Source organism: Sitodiplosis mosellana, unplaced genomic scaffold (genome assembly GCF_009176505.1).
Source record: "Sitodiplosis mosellana isolate CC-2019 unplaced genomic scaffold, AAFC_SMos_1.0 Smas_scaffold_6033, whole genome shotgun sequence".
NCBI classification, from domain to species: domain Eukaryota; kingdom Metazoa; phylum Arthropoda; class Insecta; order Diptera; family Cecidomyiidae; genus Sitodiplosis; species Sitodiplosis mosellana.
In genome coordinates this window covers 55,496-81,719 of record NW_022601274.1, presented here as the reverse complement: position 1 = coordinate 81,719, position 26,224 = coordinate 55,496, and the positions used below count along the sequence as shown (strand labels likewise).

The 26,224-nt window shown below is 38.2% G+C and overlaps 2 protein-coding genes across 9 annotated transcripts; both read right to left on the bottom strand.

Annotated features, from left to right (window-relative positions):
- Positions 1 to 1,301: 1,301 nt before the first annotated feature.
- Positions 1,302 to 8,890, bottom strand: LOC129573257 (NFX1-type zinc finger-containing protein 1-like). The gene is made up of 8 exons (XM_055453630.1): positions 7,427 to 8,890; positions 7,127 to 7,336; positions 6,767 to 7,064; positions 5,611 to 6,699; positions 4,170 to 4,472; positions 3,018 to 4,101; positions 2,789 to 2,936; positions 1,302 to 2,717 (listed from the first exon to the last, which is right to left on the bottom strand). Exons 1-8 carry the CDS (start codon positions 8,513 to 8,515, stop codon positions 1,446 to 1,448), a joined length of 5,493 nt encoding a protein of 1,830 aa, XP_055309605.1. The 5' UTR covers positions 8,516 to 8,890; the 3' UTR covers positions 1,302 to 1,445.
- Positions 8,891 to 12,119: 3,229 nt separating this feature from the next.
- LOC129573243 (E3 ubiquitin-protein ligase Ufd4) lies at positions 12,120 to 26,202 on the bottom strand. Of its 8 annotated transcripts, XR_008688576.1 has the most exons (17): positions 25,842 to 25,949; positions 25,030 to 25,470; positions 24,331 to 24,442; positions 24,087 to 24,214; positions 23,408 to 23,970; positions 23,123 to 23,331; positions 22,298 to 23,042; positions 22,108 to 22,229; positions 20,941 to 21,181; positions 20,584 to 20,805; positions 19,616 to 19,651; positions 17,631 to 18,936; positions 17,099 to 17,562; positions 15,746 to 17,019; positions 13,132 to 15,674; positions 12,262 to 13,064; positions 12,120 to 12,196 (listed from the first exon to the last, which is right to left on the bottom strand). XR_008688576.1 is itself a non-coding variant. In XM_055453594.1 (16 exons), the coding sequence occupies exons 4-16, from the start codon at positions 24,212 to 24,214 to the stop codon at positions 12,782 to 12,784; spliced, it is 8,136 nt and encodes a 2,711-aa protein (XP_055309569.1). In that variant the 5' UTR covers positions 24,331 to 24,442; positions 25,030 to 25,470; positions 25,957 to 26,202; the 3' UTR covers positions 12,120 to 12,781. The 8 variants fall into 8 exon arrangements, 7 of the variants coding, with proteins under 7 accessions (XP_055309569.1, XP_055309566.1, XP_055309564.1 ...); XM_055453594.1 differs by lacking the exon at positions 25,842 to 25,949 and adding an exon at positions 25,957 to 26,202 and having other exon boundaries at positions 12,120 to 13,064; XM_055453591.1 differs by having other exon boundaries at positions 12,120 to 13,064.
- Positions 26,203 to 26,224: the final 22 nt, after the last annotated feature.

Here is a 26,224-nt window from a genome sequence, read left to right as displayed (position 1 = left end):
CGGATATATTAATTTTCACCATTAAAATAACCGATTAAATGTGACTTTGAAAGTTGGGCCATTTGTTGACTTGAAACTGAACGTTACGTTTGAGTTAATTTTATTTGCGTAAAATAATTACCGTCGTTCGATGATAATGCCCGATCGTCCGTATGCAAACTGAATATCGATACTGCTTCTTCTTCTTCTTTACACACACACATATAATTGTGTGCGCAGCTAGAGCTGTGTTCGCACGACAACAGTGACGATTTCAGCTCTGTACGATAGTATGAAGAAGAAGAAGCAGTATCATCAACACAATTTTTATTGGATGACATACGGACGTGCCCCATAGCTTTGCATCAGAGCATACCTCTGTGATGATCCATTTGTCTCCCAATTGGTCGCGTAAAGTGTCGTGCGGTGTTTCGTTTGATGCTCCCAAGTATAATTTATTCAATTTTCCTTTAAATTCAACGAATGTGGTGATATTATTTGGCAAAGCATTTAGAGCACAGTCAAGAGATGCCTCGATGGAATTTGGACTAACACTTGCCAGTTTTACGAGCTGTTGACCATTCACAACACCCTCCTTGACTTTTTTACATTTACCAATGAGTCTTCGGTAAATTCAATGAACTCTTCTAGCTCGAAATCTTCTACGAAATTCAACTCTACTTCATCGAGGTTATCAAATGTGATTTTGTCATCATCTGGATTTTCTTTACTGTATTCAAAATAATCACTCTTCAACAAATGAATTTTCAGAACTTTCAGTTTCGAACGCTCTTTCAAGGCTTTCAAAAATTTAGTGTCAGTGTAAACAAGCTGAACGTGTGGGCTCCATGGCGAAAATTTAACAGACAACTGTTCCAAATTGGAAAACTTTATATATTTAAATTACGCATATGAACTGAATCGAATGATAACGAATGCATTTTCTGTAGAAAATTATTGAGATATATGGCCTCAGGTTGTGCACAAGTAATTTCACCGCTGAATGTTATTTTTTAAACATTTTGCAAGAAGATTGATTTTCTGTGAAGACTTTCGAATCACAATCAACAATTTTAAGTTGAGGCAATGTTTCAGAACACCGAATTACAACCTCTCTGGCAATTTCCAGGCTATCGTTTCCATTAATCTCATGAAGATTAATTTAAAGATTCGAAATTAGATGTCCACATGATTGTAAAATGTTGCGAAAAGCTTGTAGACCATGGATTTCGACTCGATCATCATAATAGTAAACGAATGGCTGAACAGTTTTCAGCGGTGCAAAAATCTTGCATGTTTGCTCATCAAATTTATGCTTAAAGTTTCTTTTTTCTCAGAGAATATATAGTTTTATTTGATAACGAGAAAAAATACATAAAAAATGCTATATTAAAATTATTTTGGTGAACTGTAATATAGTTCAAATAATATGATGATGATATCGATGGAATAGTTACCAAGAAATATTAGTAACGACCAGCGAATGCAGTTGGCCATGCCGGCTCTGTAGCGCCATCCATTTCTGTAGCTAAAGTATTGCCGCTTGCCGACTGGTGATTTGCACCGCCGATTGTCTGTCCACACTCTGGACATTTGCTTGTCACCATAGCCCCACCGCAATCACCAATGGCATATACATGACCGTTTGGACACTTATACCAATGACCACGTCCGAAGTCCATTGCTTTCAAAATCATTTTTTTTTCTTCCATCGTAATGCCGATTCCTGACGCATGTTTGCACGCTTCGCTCACCATCGCTTGAAATTCTTTTCGAACACTATCCGTGGCACTGCCATATCGGTTGGCGACTTCAAATGCATCCTTCAATAATTTCATTCCAGTGTCGTTGAACGGTTGTTTGCTTGCTTTTACAATCACATCGCCCATCAATTGTAGAAATGACATTTCAGTTGAAATGTCAGCACGTTGCTGAGCTGAGTTTTTGTAATATTTGATGAATGAAGCAGCCATTCGCAGGCGACTATCGAAGGCGGCTATCGCTTCAGTACAAATATTTTGTTTCGACTTTTCTCTTTTTTCGAACTCCGACCAAATCTCTCTGAGCCTTTCGACCAATTCGAATTTGTTGTTGAGCTCAATCAATGTTTGGTTTGGTTTTGCAAACATTTGTTCGGATTTTAATTTCGTATCATTCAGTAATTCTTTGTAAATATAGTATAGGTGTAGCGGGTCATTGCTAAATGACTCTTTCTTCAAGATTTCGTCAATTTTCTCGTATAAAATACGTTGTGTAGCTTTGTTTGCCTCTGGCTCACCACATGTCTTGAGTTTAACCTGTTGAACGTCTCTTAGGCTGGCCTGAATGAAAGTGTTTAGCGCTTTGGTGTGACGTATAATGGTCTTGCATTTCGGACATGTCTTAAATTGAATGCTGTTTTGATTGTTGGCTGAATTCTGGTTGGTGTCGTCTGATTGGGGCTTATCATTCATCCAATAAACCAATCCTTGGACTTCAATTACATCCTTGCAATCTTCCATCTGAATAAAGCGAGCGTCACTTTCATCTTCATTCCCAAAGAATATCGCTTCGACTTCATCTTTGTCGCAAATTCGGCACAATCGCGGTACTTTTTCACCACAAACACCAATCGAAGGATGCTGACATTTTCTGATCAATTTGGTACTTGGATGATCGCATAGATCGCGGTCACATGGTTCGGAGCACAGTTTGGAACATTGCAAATGATCGCAACGCCAGGCACACTTTTCCATGCACTGAAAACCATAGAAGTTACAGCGTTAATTTATCATTATTTACTGAAGAAAGTTATTATATAATCATTTACCGGTGGACATGGGTATCCACAGCGAAACGAGCATTTGGAGTGGACACAGCTGTTCATACACTTTTGTTTACACGGGGCACATTGGACAGAACAGTCGTCCGGACACGGATGGCCGCAAATTAGGATCCTTGAACATTTCTTCTTGCAACTGAGAAGTGTAGAGAAAGATCGTTTTATGAAGACAAAAGTTCAAATCTGAAAGAGATCTCATGCATTTAAATATATTCACCTGGTGTGTAGTCGGCCCAGTTTGCATTTACCACAGGATCCAGCTTCGCACAAATGGCCACACTCCAATTCTACTAAGCATCGTACATTACATGCGTTCAGTAATCTCGAATTATTCTTGGCGTCGGAGCAATAAACAGTAACTGTGTGGCCACATGGTGATTTTACTTGCACCCGTTCATTGCATGGTTTTGAACCACAAATTTCACTGCAACGAGCCTTACATTTATGACCACAGGTGAGGTTCTTTTCGCATGGTGCATGACAATTGGCCAATGATGGATCAAACGAGCATGAAACACGAACGAAATGTTGACATTCCGTTCGCAACTTTTGGACCAGAACTTTACAATTACCACATTCTTTTCCAAGATGGCAAGTTTTCGAGCATCGATGTTTCAAATCGCAAATTTCTTTGTCGCACTTTTTATAACAAATTTTGTACGTATCAACATGTGCTGTATCGATGATATGACATACACTTGCGCATGAATGACCACAGGGCAACCGCTGGCCGCATGGACGCGAGCAACCGCCCTCCGGAGCTACATCGAAATCATTTTTAGAATTCACCAAATTCTTGTAGTCAGTATGGTTTTGGCAGTAGATTTCCATTGCGTCCCCAATCGCCTGTTGAGCTTTTAAATCTGACAATAAATGTTGCCATAGTTGACTTTTCTCGGCCATACAATCAAAGTTGCCGATGGAATAAAGCCCTTTGCGTGCACGTGACAAAGCAACATTAACGCGGTGTGAATCTTTCAAAAATCCAATGTTACCTTCCTCATTGCTCCGTACAAACGACAACAAAATTATGTCACACTCTTCGCCTTGGTAATTATCAACGACGGCGGCCCGAACACCGCTCAGTATATGTTGGGTACGCATCAGCTGTCGAATTTGATGTAACTGGCCGGAGTAGCAAGTCAATATGGTCACTTGCGATGTTTCGTATCCTTGCAGAACGACGTATCGACACAGTTCAACGATGAATTCAGCTTCGTGCAAGTTCAAATGGCTCCGAGTCTCCTGCATGGAGCTTTCGTTCTGAGCATGGTTTATGAAAAACATATTCTTGGAAATACCTAAGGAATAAGAATCGATTTGCATGAAGATTTCGTTGATTAATCCAAATTATTAAAAATCGATTTACCTTTCACATCTTCGTACTCAAGCACGGATGGATGGTCAAGCAATTGCTTGTAAATGTGTGGCACTAGCAGTGATGAAATGCATGGTCGCATTCGGTGCTGCTGCTTCAGCTGATAGTATTCCATTTGGTTCTTGATCAATCGTTCGAACAATGAAATTTCCAAGTTGAACTTCTTCGCCAGTTCGTAGACCGCCGGATTTGGTCTCAATTGCAAATGATCGCCGATCAAAATCAAGTGATCTGTCCGCTTGCAAAGTGCAGTGACAATGTGTGCCTCGAGCACTTCGGCTGCTTCTTCAACAACTGAAAACAAGGGAAAATGATTAGAGCAATGAACAGTGTCTATTGCAACAAAGTGAAGTGTAAATGGAACATATTCAGCGATTATTGCACTAATGTAGGTATGCACTTTGTATAGATGCCGATACGGATTACATGAAAGTAAATAAACGCTTTCGTCATAAGGTTTACACAAATGTTGGAAATGGCATTTGTAACAAATTACATTTTAACCCTTTGGCGACCAAGATTGAACGGATGGGAATTTTGCAATTCTGATTGCAGATTCGTGCGCAGCGACCCCAAAAACCATAGTAAAAATGTTATCAAAAATTATTTTTTCAACTGGAAATATGAAGAAAAAAAACATGGGACATATGTGTCCTATTGGTCGGTAACGGCAACTATCTTTCTACGGAAAAAAAACATGCCTCCCATAAGAACAACGTGTAAAATCTTTTTCGTTTTCAAAGTTTTTAGAATTGTTTGTAACCATAAATGGTTTGAATTATGCTTTGTTGTGCTCATTTAAGATTCAATAACGAATTTAATCGTTTGAAAATTCGCGAAAAATGGTCCGAATACAGGCAAATCCGGGGTATTCATTTACCTTTACCGACCTATGGGACACATATGTCCCATCGCGCCAAACGCAATAAAAAGTGAAAAAAACGTTTTTTCTAAATAAAGACAATTGTTTTTAGAAAGTACCGGACATTCCGCACATCATTTCAAATTTTCAGCTTTAAAAGTTGCACCGTTCAAATTATATAGGGTTTGGCGCAACTTAAAAAAAAAATTACGATTTTTCGACTTTGGAGTGTCGTATTTGAGCACAGTGATGATATATATCCAATATTATGGTACTTTCGGGTAGCTACATTCATTCTTTTTCAAGAGAAATCAATTTTATCGAAATCGATTTAAAAATGTGGAAATTATAGACGAAAAACAAAATGGGACATATGTGTCCCAAAGGTCGTTAAACGTCATTTATGATTCAAGTTAGTGAACTTCCGATAGGGAAAAAAGCAACGCAAACTGAACTCAGAAAGGTTTTGGATTTGCTGAATATATTAGCATTGCGCTTCACTGTGTTGGTTTATTGTGCAATCATTGAGAAGATCAGGATTTATGTAAATGATAATTTTATAAGCCTTACTTGTTATCACCGGCTTCGTCCCATCAATTATATGGCGATATTTGGCCGCACCGGTCGTTGTCATGCCGATAATCTTGGCTTTTCTTACGATTTCAATGTCCTCTTGCTTTCGCAGACCTTCGAAACGAAGACATTCGGTTCTGTATCTATCACGGTGAAGTTTAATTTCTTCTTCAAATTGCTGCACATACAATTTAATCCACAGTCTATACAAGTTCCACCGATTATTTGGCAAAAGTGCGTTGATATTTGCAACTGTTTTAGCTTGATCCACTGGCATTGTTTCTGATTTCTTTATTTCTTGTTTAATTTTTTGTTTCAACTTCTTTCGACCCTTTTTATCGAGCTTGAAGCCATCGGCATCTTCATCCATCGAAACGACTTCATTAATATTTATTGGCACATTATTGGGATTTATCAGACGTTGAGCCATTTCACGATCATCATAATTATCTTCATCCTCTTCATCTGAACTCTCATCGATGATTCGTTCTCTTTCCATGGCCTTCACATCTTCTTCGTCCATTTCTGGCTCCTCAAAAACTTCCTGAATTAATTCAGCGGCAACGTCATTGTCGAGGTTGTTTTCATTATTCTCTGGGATATCAATCTCATTGTTTACGACATAGCCAAGCCAATTCAATATTCCCTCATTCAAACGGCGACCATTCGCCAAATTAATCAGTTGTAAATAGTGGTCCGGGTTCACGTTCTTAATGACTTGTTCGAGCTCCCATCCGAGCACTGAGTCAGTAATATGTTCGATATTATTTTCAAGATTGGAAATATCCTCTTGAATTGATTTCAAATGAAAACTGCTTTCCCTACGGCCATGGTGAATGAACGTTGGTACTTCTCGTCTCGATTTCATGTCTGATTTGATTGATGACAAATTATATTTCTCCAATGCCGCACATTGTGACTTGCCACCGATGCGAACCAATTCTGTGTTGTTGCAAAATTTCAGTATGCCTTCGAGGAACTGATCTAACGCATGATTCGTGTAACAAACAACCAGTATGGGCCATTGCGATGTGTTTGTAAGTAAAACTTCAACAATACGCAAGCCGATGTACGTTTTGCCGGTTCCTAAATCAATCGAATAATGCATAGTTTAAAGAGCAGAAAAGTATAAATATGCTACAGATCATTTTACCTGGTGGACCTTGAATAACGACCATTTGCTTTGTCAATGCTGCACGGAACGCTTCAAATTGCGATTCATCCAATTGGAAATCTTCACGCGGTGGCCATTCTTGGTTGCTCAACATGTCGACTGCTGATATTTTTCGATCGGGATCGTCCTCGGGCAACCCGTTCGAAATTAGAAAGACAGAGTCTTCGGTTAAATATGACGGAGGTGAGATGTCTTTATCAACATCAACGATGTATTTTTCAAGCGGAAAATTGTCATTGCCGAAATTCTGTAGCACTTTCAAATTGTGACGATAGGCCTACTCAGAACGTCAAAATTAATTCCTTGATATATTTGTAATTGAGCACAAAAAGTACATACCTCGAAGTACACGTGCGACTCCACCATAACATAAGTGATTAACGGAGTTATCTCCGGCATCGCCGAGCTCTCGACTTCAAGTTTTATTTGAAATTCACCTTTAGCCAGCTTTTCGGGATCGCGTTGCCCGGCCACCGTAGCGAAGAAGAATGTTCCGAAATCGTCTGGGGAGAGGCATACCAGCGATCCATTCATCATGCGTTTGTTGTACTGTAGAATTGGATGGATTTGAAAGGAATTTAGACAAATTCGCAAAGAAAATAATCACTTATCGCAAAGGAAATATTCATTGGCACTCACCTGCCATCGTATCTTTCGAAATGGCGTGATATCAAATCTACAGAAATGAACTTGATCGCTGTGCACCATTTTTGATCCGTAAATTTGCACATTTTGATAGATATTCAATTCGTTAATACGAAACTTTGCGGCACGCATCGCATCCGGTTTGCTCCTTATTTCGCGGTATTGGGTGATACCACTTCGCAACGGACGCACAAAATCTTCACGCAACAAACGAAATTGAACATCCAAATAATGATCAACGCCAGCCACATACTTCCCTTCGACGATATTTGCGCGAATGAATGGCTCGTGATTATGTAAAATATCGAATGTGTCAGGGTAAATGCCGATTTTGCGGAAATCTTCTGGTGGTTCCAATAAAACTTCCGTTTGTTCCGTTTCATCTCTCATTTGTTCGAAATTCTCCACCGAATCGTTTAGCTGGCTCATCGTTTCAACAATGAATTCATTCAATGTGTTCCCTTTTCGATTTATGAAGTCAATTTGCGAAGTTATGAGTTGCATTAGATCGCGTACAGCATCATACGATTTTTGGTAAACCGTCAATTGGAGTCTGCGCAAAAATGTCAACAAATCCTCAACGGCTACGACGTATTTTCTCTGGTGCAGTGAGTATGGTGCAAAATACTTGTTGAAATCAGTAATGAACAGTTTGAGCTCGCGATTGAAGTTCGATGTCGTGTTCAACTTTGGTATTATTTCCATGAAAAAGTGAACCAACAATTGAATTGTGTCAAGTTCAGTGGAACTCTTTGACACTCTTGCGAATGCGGATAAAATAAGGCACATAACATCTGATCCAATTTTTTGTTGGTCCAGCAAAATCAGAAATCCGTTCATTCGTGACGACAATTTTAATATTAATTCCGCGTCATTTTCCACCTTCAACACAGCCTCAAGTGTTTTTTTTCCAATTGGTTTTGTGTGGTTAATATTTCTCTCTTTTCCATTTCCAGCACCACTTGAACCAGCTGCAGGCCCATTACCATTATTTTTTTTCTTATTGTTGTCTCCATTCCGATTATTTTTTTGCCAATTTTGACCATTCGGTCGATACGGTCTTCTTTTTTTTTCATTGTCCATGTTTATCTTTTTCTTTGTGTTTTTTTTCACTCTTGTAGAAAAATGTCCTACTTGTCACTGTTATACATGGCTTACTAGACGGAAATATATACTGTGTTCGAAGCGAAAACACTAAAGTGAAAAATGGTGATGAAATCTGATTTGAAGAAACGCAATATATACACTTATACACATGTGTGCACTGTGCACTGTGCAAGCTTTATATTCTGTCAATTGTTTAGATTCGACCGGTTAGTCTAAATGCAATATATTGAATGAGCTGTAGCAGTGTATGCTCTGTGCTCACATACATTTTCAAGATAAAAAGCTGTATTGAATTGTACTGGTTGCGAACTGTCAAATCAGCACTATTACTATTGCGAGCATTCTAACTTCTGTTCATGTATTCGTATATATGTAAACTATGTATACAAGGTCAGATGTTCTGCTGGTAGCAGCAATAATGCATAGCCTATATAATACAGTACATTTTAATCATTATACGAATGTCAAGTGGACGCAAATTGTGAATTGAGACGATATTAGATGGCGTTAACAACACGCAATGAGCGGATGATTGGGGGGAAAAGATTCCGTTGATAAAATTTAAATTTTCATGTCGATTAAAAATGAAACAACCGAAACGGTATATTCTGAATATCGTTTATTAATGTTTTCAATACGAATTCTAATGAAAAAAAAGTAAAGCGTATGAAAAAAATGTTATGTTTTATCAAAAATTAGCTCTAAAATTCAAACTGAACATATTCCTTGTTTATTTATTTTCTATCATGTTCATTTAATACCCTGACAATGAGAGACTCAATTTCAATTGTTCCATCAATTCTGTTGGTTTCATCAATATTCTTCACTGGTTTCTCCTTAGTATCAGAAGCTTCTTTTCCGCGTTCATAAGCTACTATGTCGTGTAGACAAATGTAACGTGCTATAAATAGAAATCGTATTGTAGAATAAATCAACATTTCATTGTATACTAACATCAAATCTCTAGATGATAGTCAAAAAAGACTATATATTTTCAAACAAGTTTTCCCATAAAAAAGTATAACAAGAGAAATTGAAGTATATCTGATTGACTTTTTCGTTTTGAAAACTGTTCACTTCTTGCACACATATTATAAACAAATGAACAAAGGTCACGTAGAATCACATCGACGGAAATCAATTTGTCACATATTTACTTACAGATAATAAGACAGATAAAACAAAACAAAACAAAACATTGCTGGTTTGAACTAATTGAACTGTTCTGACAATCAGGCGGGGTGGGGTGATGCGTGAAATCGTTTTTTTGTGTCAAAAGCTAGGTGGAAACATGTTGTTAGATTGTCAGAACAGTTCAATTAGTGACATTCAGTTGATTTTGTATGAAAAATGTAAAAAATGGGCAAATTTAATATTTCTCCCTTTCTTCAGTACTTTTGTAGGGGAAAGTGTGTTTTTCTAATATTTCTCGCCGGGAATGTTATTTATTTTGCATTTCTCGTCTTTGTGTGAACAAACAGATCTGGGCATAGTGATAGATGCTAAATCCGAGGTCAATCCCAAATTTTGAAATAGACTGATTTTCTGAAAAAAAATATTCAATTGAAAAATAGAGCAGATAGATGAAATCGGATAATGCCAACTTCTCCGTTGTGGCTGTGCGAACATATGCTTCCATACATCGGGATCGAAGTTTGGCTTCTCTACCACTCTATGGGTCATTTTGTGAATTTTTGAGGAAGAAAGGTGTTCAGTAAACTGAAATGCGGGTGTAGTAGTGAAATTACAGAATTGGTTCTTGATAACCGCAATCTTATTTTATCGTGACGCTTTTTCATAAAACGCCGGAGCATCACCAGAATCACGACCTCAATTTATTTTGGGACAGTCTAGTCTTCAGCACCGATACTATTAGCATTAATCCAACAGATATCTCGCAAAAAACGAATATTACGGTATGAATGTGTTTTTTTCAAATTTATTTCGATTGAAAGGATGAGTGCCAAAATGTAGGCTATGTATGTGTATAGGAAAAATGTATCATTCGATCTGTTCAAAAATATATAGGAATCACTTAGTGTCATCAAATCCACACGAAGCAACGGTAAGCGTTAAATTTTATCTTTCTGTATATTCATACCACCTCATTCCAATTGAAATGAATAACCGCAAAAGCGAATGTACCAAAAAATAAAATAAACGAAAAACAGGAGAATTCTGGCTAATATTTTTAGAATCATGTGGTCTTCGAATCAATTGGATGTAATTTAATTTGAGGAGCAAATGACCAAATAATAAATTTTATAAATCTCTACGTGACCACAAAATCCACAGGAATAAGAGTGACAGCATCCTTTTAGTAAGAATCGCTCGAGTCATGTATAAAACAGTTGATATGTTCGGAGAACATTTTATTTTTGAAATTATTTGATTAAACACATAAGTATTTTCAATAAACTTGAATAAATTGAATCATCAAAAAATTGCTTGTGAATGTGCTAAGAGGATGCATTTGTACAAACGCAGATGTGCCGTCTGGCCTTTTCCAAAGAAATTATCATGTTTTGTTTACATCTGCCTTTTGTGTGCTCACTTTCTTTCAAAATGATTGTTTAAATGAAAGAAATATTAAATTCTAACCAAATTTCAAGATGAAAGACATAAAAGACTGATGTGAATGTATTTGCGCTTTTGATTTTTGAACTAGCAATGATCCATCAATATTGACATCACTTTTTGTTCAAAAAAATCGATTAAAAATGAAACGACCGCAACAGTATATTTTGAATATCGTTTATTAATTTGTTTAAGCATAATTTCAATATGATTTCTAATAAAAATTTTCAACATAAATTATTCTTTAGTTTTTTTTTGTTTTTCATTTATATTTGTTTCAAAAAGACGGAAAATAATTTAAATTAAAAACGTCCATCAACCAGGCTTAAATGTATAAAGTGATAATAGAATCAATAAGTTATTTTCCACCGTTGTTGTTTCAACCTAATCAACGTCAATATTCGTTATATGTCGAACAATGTTTTAATCATTTTTGTTTTTTGTTTCGTTCTAAGTTAATTTTTCACAATCATATTTATCTATTTCGTTGCAGGCCCAATAAAAAGTTATTTTATTATTTAGTAATAATTGTTGTTTAGTTCTGCTATTCACTTCAAAAGTTGTCTGTCATTCAACTGGTTCTTTTTTGTATTTGTGTGTGTTTTTCACTTATTCTTCTTTGCTCCTGGAAATATGTTAGTCATTGTTTTCTTCTATGTGATAGATCTAAATCTGTGTATTCCTGAATTCAAAATTGTTTTATTATTATATTTGATTTGCCTACGTTACTCTCAATGTTTAGTTTTAAATTTTTTAGTTATAAACACTATTTTCATCTTTTGTTTTTTTATCAATGCAGAACTCTGAAAATCTTAATGTTGAATATATTTATATTTATATATATTTATAATTCATTTCTTCTTCTTTTCGTTTGGTTTTAATGATTTATGCAAAGGAGGGCCTGTTAGTTAATCTCTTTCAAGGTGCTTTTTTTGTTACATTGAAAATGTACTTGTTAAAAAAAAACAACCGACGCATATGTGTAGTAGTCAAAGTGTTTTAGTTTTGCTGGTTTGACAATGAATTTAATGTGAGAAGGAGAAAAAACAAAATTTATCACACGATTGTTTTTTTTGTCAGCTTATCGCATACAAACGCACTCTACATAATATACTCGCTGACAAAAAAGTCCTTTTTTTGATTACATTTATATTTCTATGGTTTTCTTTGTATTTAGAGTTTTAATTCATTCTAATTGCTTTTAACTACAAAAAACAGTTAAACAAAAAAATATATATGTTATGTACGATGGGGAAAAAATCATTAGAGCGTTTCTTTTTTCTTTTTTCTTTCACTTGTGTGTTATTGGTACGCTGTTCTATAAGAATTCGAAATTTGCCTAGAATAAACTTTAAATAATGTTATTGTTTTCTTCGTCTGTGAAAAAAATGAGACAAAAACATCATCATCTACAGCACGATTTTGAATCACGCAATATCTTCAGTTTAGCTTATAAAAAAAATATAATTGAAATTAACGAAAGAGGTCAAAGGAAAGGAAAAAACACAGATTATTTTTTATTTCAAAGTGTTGTTTCTTCCGAATGCTACTGCGCATGCCACGTGACTGGCAAGTTGTGTTGCTAAACGGTGTTGGTTTCAAATCTTTATCCAGTTCGATATATTCGGAGAGTGTCCGGTTTTTTGTTGGTCGCCTGTGCGACCTTCAGTTCAGATGAAACCCTTTCTCTTTGGTTGCCATCAAAAGTCTTTCGCGTAATGTTTCCTCGTTGGGATAGTCCGGCAATTTGAGATAGTGAACGCATGTGTTGACAGACGGATAGCTTCCGGCATCTGCATCAACTTTGCGTACAATGGTCAACCGTGGATGTAAATTGGCCAGACCACCGGGAGGCAGTGAGCTGCAGCCTGTCGTAAATTGCAAGAATAATTTCCGCTCTTGGCTATTCATGTTAACCAACACGTTGACGAATCGAAGGAATCCAGGACTGTGAACGAGAAAAAAAACAACAGAAACATTAAATCTTGTTGGACATCCAAAATGATTTTCAATACCTTTCTTTAGTGTAGCCCAGTTTGGGTTCGGTGTAGTTGAGTAAATCTTCACGTGTCCAGTTGATATTTTGTTCACCGCAGATCATCATTCGTGCTTCGTCTGGCGTGAAAGCGGCCAGCTTGTTGACTGGGAACACTTGTGAGAAACCGAGATGGAAAGCCTCAAGTTGTCTGGCGATACCGCGTTCCAAACAGAATTTCAATGTTAAATCACAATATTCTTCGAGATTGTCAATGGTAACGTCAATGTTTGTTCCATTTTCGATCAAATCCACAGATGTGTAACCGTAAACGCTTGAGCTCGGCAAGTATGTGAAAGTCAACGATAGATCTTCAATTGACACGGCTCCTGAATTGGTCTCCAGTTTAAGATCGTTGATTTGTTGCTCTTTTTCCTGATCATCAATCGTGTCATCCTGTTCGATGGTTTGCTTTCTACGAACCAACTCTTGTAAGTCTTGCAAGAATTTGGCGCGAATCGGATCGATTTCTTCAAGATTCGACTGGGTCAAAATGTCTTCGTACCAAGCCGCCTGATTGAAAGCGGATTGCAGTTGAAGTTTTGATAGCGTGTCCGACACATCAATTTCACTTTCTTCAGACATGATGCTCGATACCATAACATCTTCATTGTATTTCTTATTCAATGCGGTGAGTTTCCTCGTGTCCGAAAGAATTTTATTGTGACAGAGCAATTGAAGGAAACTCTTCGATAGTGGCAAGTCAACCAGGCGACCATCTTGAAGCACTTTCGCCAAGAAAACACCCAAGAACCAGAAGTATTTCGATACACGTTCACATTGCTCGGAAATTTGTGGCAATGGGGCTGGGAACAGGCCAGACACACGCTGCACGTAATATCCAATCGGTTTGGCACCTTCGGCCAAATAAGTTTCTTCGCTTTCATTCGTTTTAATTTCGTCTTCGTGCAACCACATAGCCAAGTCGGATCGTTGTAATTCGGCTGCAACAAGAGCATAAAATTCAAGTGTTGGCCCAAGACCAGTTCCTTCTTCGCCCGAAAATTCGACTTCAAGCACAGTTTTTCGATTGCTGTGTACTTTCATCACTTGCATTGCCCATTCGAGCAAATTATCGTTACGTGGAACTTTGACACGTTCATGCTTCAATCGGCCGAATTGTTGTTGATCATGTTGATCGTCACGTCGTGGACTTAAACCCAGCACACGTTGTCGCTCCAGTGTAACGTCACGTTGTGATTGAAGCCAAACAATGCTACGCGATGCTCCAAACGCGGTGCAATTAAAGTACAATTGCCGAGTTTCGAATGGGAACAAAAAGGGACAGGATTGATTTAAATTCTCACACCACGACGGCAAACTGTGACTGGACAGTACAAGCGGATCTTGAATCTGTTGCAACAATTTGTTGGTTATCTTTTTGCTTAGGAAAAGGTCGGAGTTCAATTCGCACAGTGGATTTTCGGACGGTATCGAAGTGTTGAACGATGTAGGATCATCGTTGATTGCATTCATTTGCGTTAACAATTGAAGTACATCGTCGATTGAACACTGATTACGGGTTGATGCAATCGGTGAATTCGGCGATAGAGTCGATGAGCTGCTTTGACCCGGCGATATTATCGACACGACCGGTGTTGTTTTGTCTTCTTCCATTCCAAATTCGTCATCCCTGTTGGCTTTCTTGTAGATTATTGTGTAGGTTGGTTCCCAGATTTTACGCATTTTATCTTGTTTGACCATCGATGTTTGCTGAATCAGCTCTTGAACCGCACGGAAAATGGTCCAGTCTGGATTTGACAGTGGAACTTCAACATCAGCAACGCCGTTGATGTTTGGACCACGAATGCTTAGGATCAATGATGGCTGCACCATTTGTGCTACAACCAATGATTTGCTGTCACTCTCTGAACCGGGCGGTGGTATCTCCAAATCGGACGTTTGATTCACATTTGTACGGCCTGGTCGAGGATCAAAGGCTGGAATCAATGCGGAAAATTGTCGCTTTATAACGAAATCATCGTCCCATGATTTGCGCTTTCCAGCAGCAACCAAACGATTCTCCAGAGTTTCATCATCCATGAAACTCAATAGATTTCGTGACACCATCACTTGTAGCAAAGTACTTCCAACATCTTCGAATTCCTCGTCATTATCTTCGTCTTCGTTTGAGTCTTCCATGCCTTCTTCATCGTCCAATTCGCCAAGCAGAGTTGGCCCACCGCGACAACTATCCAAAAAGTCTTCGAAACTAACTTGTTCACTGTCACTCGATGTCGATGTCAAACTCATTGTTAATGTTGGATTAATTGATGTGGCCTGTCCAGAATTGGCCGATGTTACACGAGAGCAACTATTCAAGATGTTAGTGCTTGTGCTGGTAGCTGACGAAGTGAGGCTAGGATAGCTTTGAGCGGTGCTCAATAAACCGGTGTGGAAATTGCTTGACAACGCCATTTTCACTAAGCTTGATACAGAGTTTGGACCACGTGGGAAGAAACTGCTTTGTTGTTGACTTGTGTTCACATTTGATGAGTTTGTTTGATTCAGATTGTGAATGGGCTGCGGAAGGGAAGCAAAATTTGTCAATATATTCTGTTTCTTTCTCTTTCTCAAATGATTGCAATATTTACCTGGTTATTTGTTTGGAAACTGCTGCCAGAAGTGCGGCGTCTTGAAGCCAATGCAGCGAATGTTTCTAGTAAGCCGGGCGGTGAGACAGGTACAATTTGACTCGTGCTTTCATTCGATGTAGCCAGATTTGGCACGCTGATGCTCATTGTTGTCGAATTACCAACGACATCCTCACAACTGTTTGACGCATTGTTTTCATCTTGAGGGGTGCTCGTGGTCTCAGTCTGTGGTTGCGGAGCAGTGGATGGATTTGAAATTGTTGCCGTTGGAATAGATTGAATCGAATTTACCACAATCGGAACTAGAGATGCCGTCGTTGGTGTACAACTTTCATCAACGGTGACAATTTGTCGTTTGTTTTGTTTTAAGCCATGACTTGACTTTAATTTGCCACGATGTTTGTCACCATCCGATGATGAGGCCGTCGAGTGCTTTTGAACCGATGATGACAGTTTCACCGGTGCCGATGTCACCAAATGTGCATTCGGTGGAATTTGTAAAATCTCTGATGATATGATGTTGTTTGTACTGTTTCGAATTTCTCGCATTTTATCGATCACATCCAAGGCCTCCGACGAAATCTGTGACACTCTGCTGGCGGTGCAGCCACGCAAACTACCCAACAGCGTTTTACTAATCGAATTCACTGAGTTGCTCGTATTCATTTTATTGTTTGCTTCGATGTTTGTCAACTTATCTTCTGAGTGCGTTGAGGCACGTGCAAATGCACTGCTCGACGGAACATTACATTTCATGCTTTCGCTGCCCAATGTGTAGTTCTCGGTGATTGTAGCTAAATCGGATGATGTTGTAGCATTTTGCGTGTGATTAATTAGTGACAGATCATGATGGTGTTCGAGTTCACGCAACGCATGCACAGACACATCTGGTCGATTGTTTGGTTTCTCTTCAGTTCCGGATACAATGTCCGATTTTGCGGATGTGAACACATTCTCGGCAATCGTTTCAACTGCTTGTTTCCATGTCAAATTGTCAGCCGACGAAGCCTGATCGGTCGATGCTACCGAGCTAATGTTAAGATTTTCCGTTGCCTCTGGAAGACTTGGCGTCGAACTAGACTTTCGATTCACCAGAACATTTGATTTTTCAAATTTTTTCGTCGATACGGACATGACTGGCGCATTTGATGACGAACAACCGGCTTCGAGCAGCGGCAAATTATCACAATTGACCAATTTCAAATCATATTTTCCTTCAGCACCCATACGATACGAGTTTCGTACGCCATGATCCCATTTTACATCAATCCAACCTGAATTTGGATAAGCAATTTATTATTAATATTTTCTCTTTTGTTCCATTTACTGTGTCACATCTTTCGCGGTACTCACCGTTATGGATTTCACCTGTTACTGTTCCAACTCGACTGTCACCTGTACCGTCTTGATCGTCCCATCGCCAATCTACGCCACGTACGACTCTTGCTCCTGTAGTTATGTGTTTTAGCTGCGAACGAACTTGTCTTCGTTCTCGACGCACTTTTGCTTCGGCCTCCTTTACGGCAGTTTTTCCCATATCTTCACATACGGACAAGACACGGCCGTAGATTTCAAAGCCGCTCAAACTCAAATAATGTGTTTGATTCGAAGCGTTGCGCCCATTTTGTTGGATTCGAATATGTCGAAAACCTTCGGTCTCTTCTGGTGAACAGAAAATTGCCCATGTGCAAGTGCTTCCCGGTTCTGTTAAGCTTCGATCGTCATTGTGTGTAACCAGTGTGACCCAGTTCACTGAATCTTTGGAGCCTTGCAACAGCCAGTGTCGCAGGGCAGATCTGCCATAGCCACGAGCATGTCTAAAACAAGAGAAAAATGCATTTTAACTTAACTGTTAAGCCAAATTTAAACCCTTCAATTGACTTACCTCAATGTGTAAGCGGTTGGTACGATGAAAACGCCCAAATCAATGGCGAACCACGCTTTTTTGTTGTCCTTCGTGTGGCAGTTAACGCTGACACAATCACGAGATAGAATATCTTCCAAACGTCCGTACGGCAAATGCTTTCCTTCCGAGCTACTGACATTCACTAGACCATATTGCCCTGGATTCACCCATTCGGTTGTCTTGCCATTCGATCCGATGAAGTAAATTAGGCCGTTTTCATCGAAATCATGCTGTTGCTTAAATACGATTTCATCTTCCCGTAACTTTTTCAGGAAAATAAACGTTGAACGTTCCATGTCGAACCATTGCTTTGCCACCGTTCGCATTAGGTACTTTGCTAGTTGGCCGATTGTTGCAAGCGGCTCCATCTTCAGAGAGCGTCCAGTTCGATCGAATAACGTGGATTCGCAAGGTGAACGTTCCAAACGGAATCGCAAACGTTTTGTCAGAATTTGTAGACCATATCCAGAGCCGTGACCATCGTACACGTAAACGGGCAATTTTTCCGTACTTTCAAGAACAGCCACTAGTTTTTGGACCAGCATTGAAGCCGTATCATTTTTCGCATTGTTCAGAATGCACTGTTTGAAAATTGCCACGCGTTGCTTGTGAAATTTATTGATTTTATTCCGTGATATATCATTTTCCCATGCATTTTTAGAAAGCACTGTCAGCAGGGCTTGGACTAAGCCTGAACTATGCATTTCATAGGCACTTACAACACCATCTTCGTCATGTAACAATTCTGCCAAATCGTTGAACGCATTACGCAATTTCGTTTGCCAATCGCTAGTACGATTCCGATGACTGCGATACGAGCATTGTTCACTCATCGATTGTTCGATCAATGTGACGATTTGTGACAGTTTAGCAACAGCACCTCTTGGAACCGCTTGTGCAGCTTTGAAATAACGATTGTACAAATCACGAGCCTTGTGTTTCACTTGAACCTTTTGTGCTTCGGTTTTCGAACGGACTTTCTTCTTCCGTTGTGTTGACCAACCGGACGTAAAGTCGGGTCCGAGATTTGATTCGGCACGGAACGTATGCTTTGTAGCTCGGTTACTTTCAAATATGAAACCGGGCAATTCATCCTGCAGTATTGTCACTTGTTGACTCTCCGTATTATTTATGTGCAATTGACCATCCTTTTGGCAGCTCAATAACCAATTGCCCACCACCAATCGCAATGGACTCACAGACGACAGAATATTTTGTGACACACTTCCGCTGCGTACACCGGTTCGGGCTCGCTGCAGTTTTTCCAAAAATTCACCACGATTTTCTATAGAAAACAATGAGCAGTTGGAAAATATTTGAGACTCGTTCATTTCTTCGTAGTATTGATAATTCGAATCTTTCGACTCAAAAGACATGCGGATTCAAAATTGAAATGTATAAAATCAACGCAATACCTCGAAAAAGCAAAATACCTGCTACTTATGAATTATAACAAAAAATAACCTAAAAAAACAAATTCCGAACTAAAAAAAGAGTATTTGTACTGATCAAAAATCAATTAAATTAACAACTTAAGTTCGTGCAATATTTGTTATTTTCCGGGGAGTGGGGGCGAAAATATTGTTACTAAATATACGGGAAATATTTACATTCGCAGGATTGATTCAACGGAAGAAAAAAAAACTTTGGCGTGCAAATCAAACAATTAACAATTTAAGTGATTATGTTATGAATTATGAAAATTCAAATGCAAATGCAACCTAACAACGCATAGAGAAACCATCTGATCCAGATTCATCACTGTAGTGCGTAATTGTACTATCTACATTTAATATATATTTCGCGTGTAAGAATAGAGAGAGCATTTCATTCATTTCCACGTTTGAAAACCGAGAAATCGTTTTTTTAGCGTAAATTCTCTTCTATTTTCAATTATTCCGAAGAAAAATCGATCGAATGACGCATATTTTTTTCTGTTCTCTATTTGACTTTAGTGTTCTCACCTTCACTTGTTATAGATTCCAATGCTCGGCCTTTTCCTAAGAATAATATAAAAAAAATACACAAATATGTAAATATGAACAAAGTATCAGGTACATTTACAATAAGTTGGTTAAAAAGCGGTCGAAATGATTCATGTCTCCTGGCCTCACAGCCAATGACGAAAGACAAACGAATAGATGGAGGATTAAAACGATGTGACACCCAGATAGTATTAATTGGACGCGATGTATTGCTACGAATGGGTGATAAAGTCATCGTCGAATACACTTTTTTCGTATATTTTGTGTGAATTTTGTGCATTTATGTGGCTTTGTTCAGAAATGATGAAGATAACACTTTGAAAGTCGCTGAAAGAGTTTTACTTTGGAATAAAAACTATTGACTTAAATTAAAATTAGAAGAGCCATCACCATTCTATATGAAATTACCCGTTTCGAATGCTATTTTTACCATAACCAAACCTTATCGAAAGTCAATCTCAATGGAACGATACGCTAATGATGATGATGTGAATGTGATTTGATCAAAAATATCAACGTTTTCACAAAGAAAAACAAAAAAAAACACGAAGACCAATACATTTAATGGTTTTAGGGACATACACGACATAATAAAGCTAAATGCGAAGGGATATTCAACTGTCACAATATGAACGAGTGAGAAAAGAGAGTGTGTGTGTGTGTGTGAGAAAGAGAGAGAGAAAAACCTCTTTTGAGGCACACGGAATGATAAAAGTGGTTGGTTGAAAGAAAACAACAAAAATGGACAATCTAACGTGAATTGTTTACACATTTTCCCGCCGTAACCATTTTTTAAAAAGAAAAATTGAGTAAATTAATTCAAAATAAAATGCATATGGCAAAATTAAAATAGACGAAAAATTAAATTGAGCCCAAGGCATGATTATCTGGACCGAAGTTATACCGGTCAATCCAAAACCAAAGCAAAAATCTAGAGCTTGACATACCTGAATTGTCGTTTCCATTTTCTGGGCTGCCACTTGAGTACATCGTTGCCAATTTGCCATCAAGAATGAAACGGAACCATCCGTTTGAACCGTTTGATAGTTCTAAAGCTGCCGAATCCGACCATACGTACAAGCAATCTCGACCTCGGCATATGTTCCATTCGTGCCAGTGATAGGCCTTGCCCTGTAGAATTTCCTTAGCATCTTCAGCATGATCGTCGCCTTGACAAAAAACACAGATAAATATGCATGGAATTTTTACTTTAATGCCAACACGAAATCGAATTAGGGCCAAATTTAACTTCTGTTCTGAATTAATTCAACATAAATGTAGGACTGTATCCGATTTTTTCTTACATTTTGTACTCGGTTCGTCTGTGGCGCCTGATGTGGACGGCTGTGATGATGATTGTGCTGGCAAATCGGAATCGGTTGGCGATTTTATGACCGAACTTTCGCTCTCGGACTCATCATCCATCAACGCTTGAACTTTCGAGAAAACTCCAAGCCGTGCAAAATTATCCAAAAACTCATTGCCGGTTTTCAGCATAATCTCCTCGAGTATGTTAAGCACAACAAAATGTCCGTCTTCGTCATCCTGTTTGTTTGTTTTTTTTGTAAATAAACAATTTTAAAAATAAATGTTTTCGATTGCCACTTATCAATATGTAATTCATGTGATAACGCAATGTATGATGCGATTACAGTGTGCAGTAACTCCATTATTTTATTATTGATTAAACAAAATGCAACCAACGGGAAAGTTGTTTAACAAAACAAAAAGATAAAGCAACACATTCAAAACTCAAATATTTGCCATTTAATTTATAACCGGTATATAGTCGGGCACTGTAGGCACCGTGACTATGCGAGAAATCGATCGAAAAAATGAATGTAACGAATTGCATATATATGCATACATGTATTGCCGTCATTCGGTTCAATTGGCAAATATGTGTATTTTCAATGAGAGTCATAAATCAACAAAAATAAACAATTTAGTTATCATATCAAAAGCGCAGGCAAAATATTCGATTAGAGGAAATTCACTGTGTTAGACGAACAAAAAATGGGCATGAAAAATGTATTACAAACACGACCGGTACTTTCGGTTCGTTTTTTTTTTTAATTTCGTTTTTTGAATTAAAAACATTTTTCGAAAAGAGGTAAAAACACAATGAACTTTTGATCTGTGGTCTGAAAATTATAATTTGCTTTTTTCTTTTACCGAAACTTTGTTTGGTGGTAAAATAAGTTGTGCGTTCAATGCACGTTGTTGTTTCACCAAAGGCTTTATCTTGGACGTTCCGGAAAAATTGTTTATCGGCTGTTCAGGCCAACTGTCGCTGATCTAATTTTTTTATTTTTGTTTGATTTATACGAGTTGTTTTTAGCAATAATTCTTTTAATTTGTAAAACAATTAATTATAGATCGAGATTAAAACCGAAAATATTGAGTCTGATAATTTTTATTTTTGGAGAATTTCATTTTCTAACTAATATCGTATTTCAGTTCAAACTTACTTCAACATCAAGAACATTAGCAACAACCTCTACAAGTAGAATGCCGAGATTCTCCCGTTGGGCAGAGCATAGCTGCGTTAAAAGATCGGGCTGCGCGTATTGTATCATCTTTTTAATTAATCCTATTTTAGGGAATACACAAATAATTAATACGATCCACTAAGTTCCTATGAAAGATGAGAGATGTTACCTAAACTCGATTTTCGAATGCTGCCTAGCATGGTGCCTTGAAATGTCTTGCAGAACAATGGCAAGAAAAACTTTAGATAAACGGGCGCCATTTCGGAATCGCCACGTGGTTCACTGGTGCCATCGTATGCATTGTACTTTTGATCAGATCGTCCGGCAGACATCCATTCGCCTGGCGATTGCAAAATTGAAGCCACCTCACGATGACCCTCATCGACGCGTTCGCGTGCTTTGTCTAACGGTGTTTTTCCATCTTCATCACGCAAATCCGGATTGGCTCCATGTTTGAGCAGTATCTTTGCAATGCTCGGTCGACCAAAACATGCAGCGTAATGTAACGATGAACTGCGTTGACCTTTGTTCACATCGGCCCCCTTTTCGCACAGATATTCCACCATTTCGAATGTACCGAATGCGGATGCCCAATTCAGTAGCGTTTGACCAACATCATCCATGCAATTTACATCAATGCCACCCATTTCAATGGCTTCAATTAATGCCTCGCTATCTTTGCTTCGAATGCAATCGATCAGTTGACGATGCGTCCGTTCGTGAGTCGAATCTGTACGTCGTACACGTGTTGTGTATTGACTTTGTGATGAATAACCGACACGGCTTAATGCTTCTCTTCCCTCGAATAAAAGCATAAGCAATAGATCAGCTAAGCGCATGCAATCCAGAATGCATCGTTCATCGCCTTTCAGCGCGCGTTCCATTGCTTCACGCAAATTTGAACGTAGCAAATCCTGTGAGAATGAATTAAGTAAAAATCGTAAATATTTTCATTGTACTGAGAAAAATAGGCAATGCCGTTATTGAAACATACATGTGTAATGCTCGGTGAGCCACGGCAAAGTGTTGATAGCAGCGAAATCGTTGTTGAAATCGATTGAACCGATCGGCCATTTTCAGGAACTGTTTGTGATTTTGGTGTCAACGAGGCGGCAGCTGATTCCTGTGTACTACCTGCCGATGTTGACGGAGCTGTTTGACCAGCCGCGTTACTTAACCGTTTGAGTAATTCTTTAACTAATCCTGCAAAACACCATTTGAAATACACGAGAAATGTGAGTGAAAGAAGTTTCGTAAGATAAAACCGATGAAATCTTACCATGTTCAGCCAATGGCTGTGGGTCAACCCCTTTTCGTATAAATCTATCTGCAACCGATGCAAAGCATTTCAGTGCGCCGTCAGCCACCATTGGATCTTCGTGCTGTAGCAATTTGCTCAAACTTTCTACATACTCATTGATCGTTGCACTCTGCGGTTCGACCTTTGTACACAAGCGTGAAACGACGGACATAGCCGAATGAAGTGTATCTTTGTGAACCTGTGAGCCGCAGTCTCGAATGAATGATAGCACGGAATTGAGGCCGCCACCTTCAAAAACAGCGCCCGCTTCTCGGGTGCACACTAATTCTAAAACTTTGATGCATTGTTCAGCTAAATCACGACTTGTTCGGCTAGTCAAATCGGCCACAATCAATCGATTGCAAATCGCACGAATCGCTCCGTCGATTGCCACGATACGACGCGTACATTCAGCTGACACATCCAAATAGTAGGTGATTGCTCTGGCCGTCACTTCGAGCACATTTTCGGGTGCTAATTCATCAAGGAATATTTTACACAAGGCTGGAACGAATGTGCGCGGTGGACAATTCTCAAAGCAACTGTTTAATTATATTTGGAGACACACGAACAAAGAAATCGTTAATTGGCTATCGAGCAGCTAGCATGGCAGGAAAGAAACACTGTGAAAATTTATTGGTTTTTCTGTTTTGCTTACCGATCAACATTGTCAGACATTAGCAATAGCATGCAAAGTTGCTCTAAAGCAATCAATTGCATGTCACGCTCATCGCCTTGACTCATAGAAAGCCATTCCAGCAATGTTTCTGGATCAACGTCACCCATCTATCCGGACAAAAATGTGGAAAATAAAACTTTAGACATAAATGCATGACGACGACGGCACACAACAATGAGTGCAGAGCGAAAAAGTTTAAACTGAACCAACAAAACCAACGTACCTTAATTTCTTACACTTACAGATGTAGAATAGAAAAAAAAGAAAAACCTAAAGATAAATTTTGGGGTAGCAGTTTGTCATAGGTTATGACATCGACTGCTTTCAGCTACGCACTGTAAATGGACGAGACAAAGGTAAAGAAAAGAACACATTAGTGAATGACTAATTTGCATAAATGTGTCAAAATAGAAAATAAAAAAGTGCTTAATCACTTCGCATTCACATAGAACGAATTCTCGAAATCAATATATACGAAGAATTGCGGAAAAATATGGAAAATTTCATGAAAAATATGATTTGGCTGCAACATAATTTAATCATATCGACGTCGTTCGCCAAATACACATACGCATGCATCAAATGAATGGGAAATTTCGAAATTCAAGGTGATTGCGAAACACTTTCTCAGCAATGGCAAACGTTTCACTTGAATTTATTTATTTTTTTCGGTCCGAAATTTATAAAAAAAAACTGATTATTCTCTTCCGTTGTACCATTTGCAGAAAAAAAAAAAAAATTGAAACGCAGAAAAAATGTTCTTTGTGGCAAAACTGTAAAAACGAAAGACGACGACGAAGTGACAAAAGAAAGACGAAAAAATAAAATATGGCGACCATGACTAAAGTAGTTTCTTTTCTGTGCAGATTTTAACTACGTTTTTCGTGGCTTATTTTCGCATATGGTCACAAAATTCACTTACTACACGATTTTCATATCCTTTACACTTGCTTTTTTCCAAACTATTCACGATTTATCGCAGATTGAAAAAATGAAAATTACGATTCAATTTTACACAATGACTTTTTCACACTCCTCTCGTTCTCTCGCTCGTAACAAAATTTTCCTTTACACTGAACTGTTTTTTCCCTTCTGCGAACCAACACAGTTTATTTGTATTTGCTGTACTGTGCTGTGCTGTGCTCTGCTGCTGTACTGCTTACAAAAAACATCAACACACTGTCAGCTTCCGATTCACATCTACACACACGTCACTGGCTGATTTTTCATGTGTCAAACACGACGTCTCTCTCTCTCTCTCTCTCTCTCTCTCTCTCTCCGTGTGTATGTATGTGTGCGTATTGTGATCGCGTGTGTGATTCGATCAGTACCAGTATAACAGCCTGTCAACGTAGCACACAAACTGTTCGAAACAAACAAAATATACTGCGATTATTTTGGTTTGAAACACGTTCACCAAATTTTTATTCAAATTTTATGCAGTGACACATCGTGTTTCAATTATTGAAATCAATCGGCACATTCTCTATGAAATGCAATGGTCACTACTTTATGAAAATTATTTGCCTTTCGCAATAGTTATGTCTACATGATTACTTAATTGTCTCTCAGGTTGCGAGACATTTGATACGTATTTTCACAATGCGCAAGTTTACAATAATTTAAACATTATTATTTATTTATTTATGATGAATATTTTCTTTTGGAAAGAAAAAAAAAAGAAAAATACTGCTGACGATATTATTTATAGGGCTTTTAATGCCACTTTCTAACCTTTTTATAGGGAGAATTTTTTTTCATTCGTTGCAAATCGCATTGTTATGAAACAAACGGTAATGTTTGCCAAGCAACTTACGACGCAACATAATTTTGTATTAGTTTCGTTTACCATTTGGCTTTATTTGCCGCTTGCTCTCTCGCATTCAGTGCGAAATCTCTCAGTATGTATTGTTTTCAAACAGTAACGCGCATTTCCATTCGCAAAATTCACACAGTTTCGTTGTTTTGGTTGCCACTCACAAAGTTTTTATCATTCAGTTCGCATCAGATTTGGCGAATCGTACGATAATGTGTTTAATATTGCAAAGTCCCGCATACAACTCCACCGTGCCACATTGTGTGGGTAAATCGCACTGAACAGCGTCGCACACCATGCA

Coding starts and splice junctions, on each gene's coding strand:
- LOC129573257 (XM_055453630.1), bottom strand. CDS start 8,515: ATGGACAATGAAAAAAAAAGAAGACCGTATCGACCGAATGGTCAAAAT. Junction 7,337..7,426: donor TTCGAAAGATACGATGGCAG/GTGAGTGCCAAT, acceptor CCAATTCTACAG/TACAACAAACGCATGATGAA. Junction 2,937..3,017: donor CTGGGCCGACTACACACCAG/GTGAATATATTT, acceptor TACACTTCTCAG/TTGCAAGAAGAAATGTTCAA.
- LOC129573243 (XM_055453589.1), bottom strand. CDS start 24,214: ATGGGTGACGTTGATCCAGAAACATTGCTGGAATGGCTTTCTATGAGT. Junction 19,652..20,583: donor AAATGGAAACGACAATTCAG/GTATGTCAAGCT, acceptor TATTATTCTTAG/GAAAAGGCCGAGCATTGGAA. Junction 17,020..17,098: donor AACAGGTGAAATCCATAACG/GTGAGTACCGCG, acceptor ATCCAAATTCAG/GTTGGATTGATGTAAAATGG.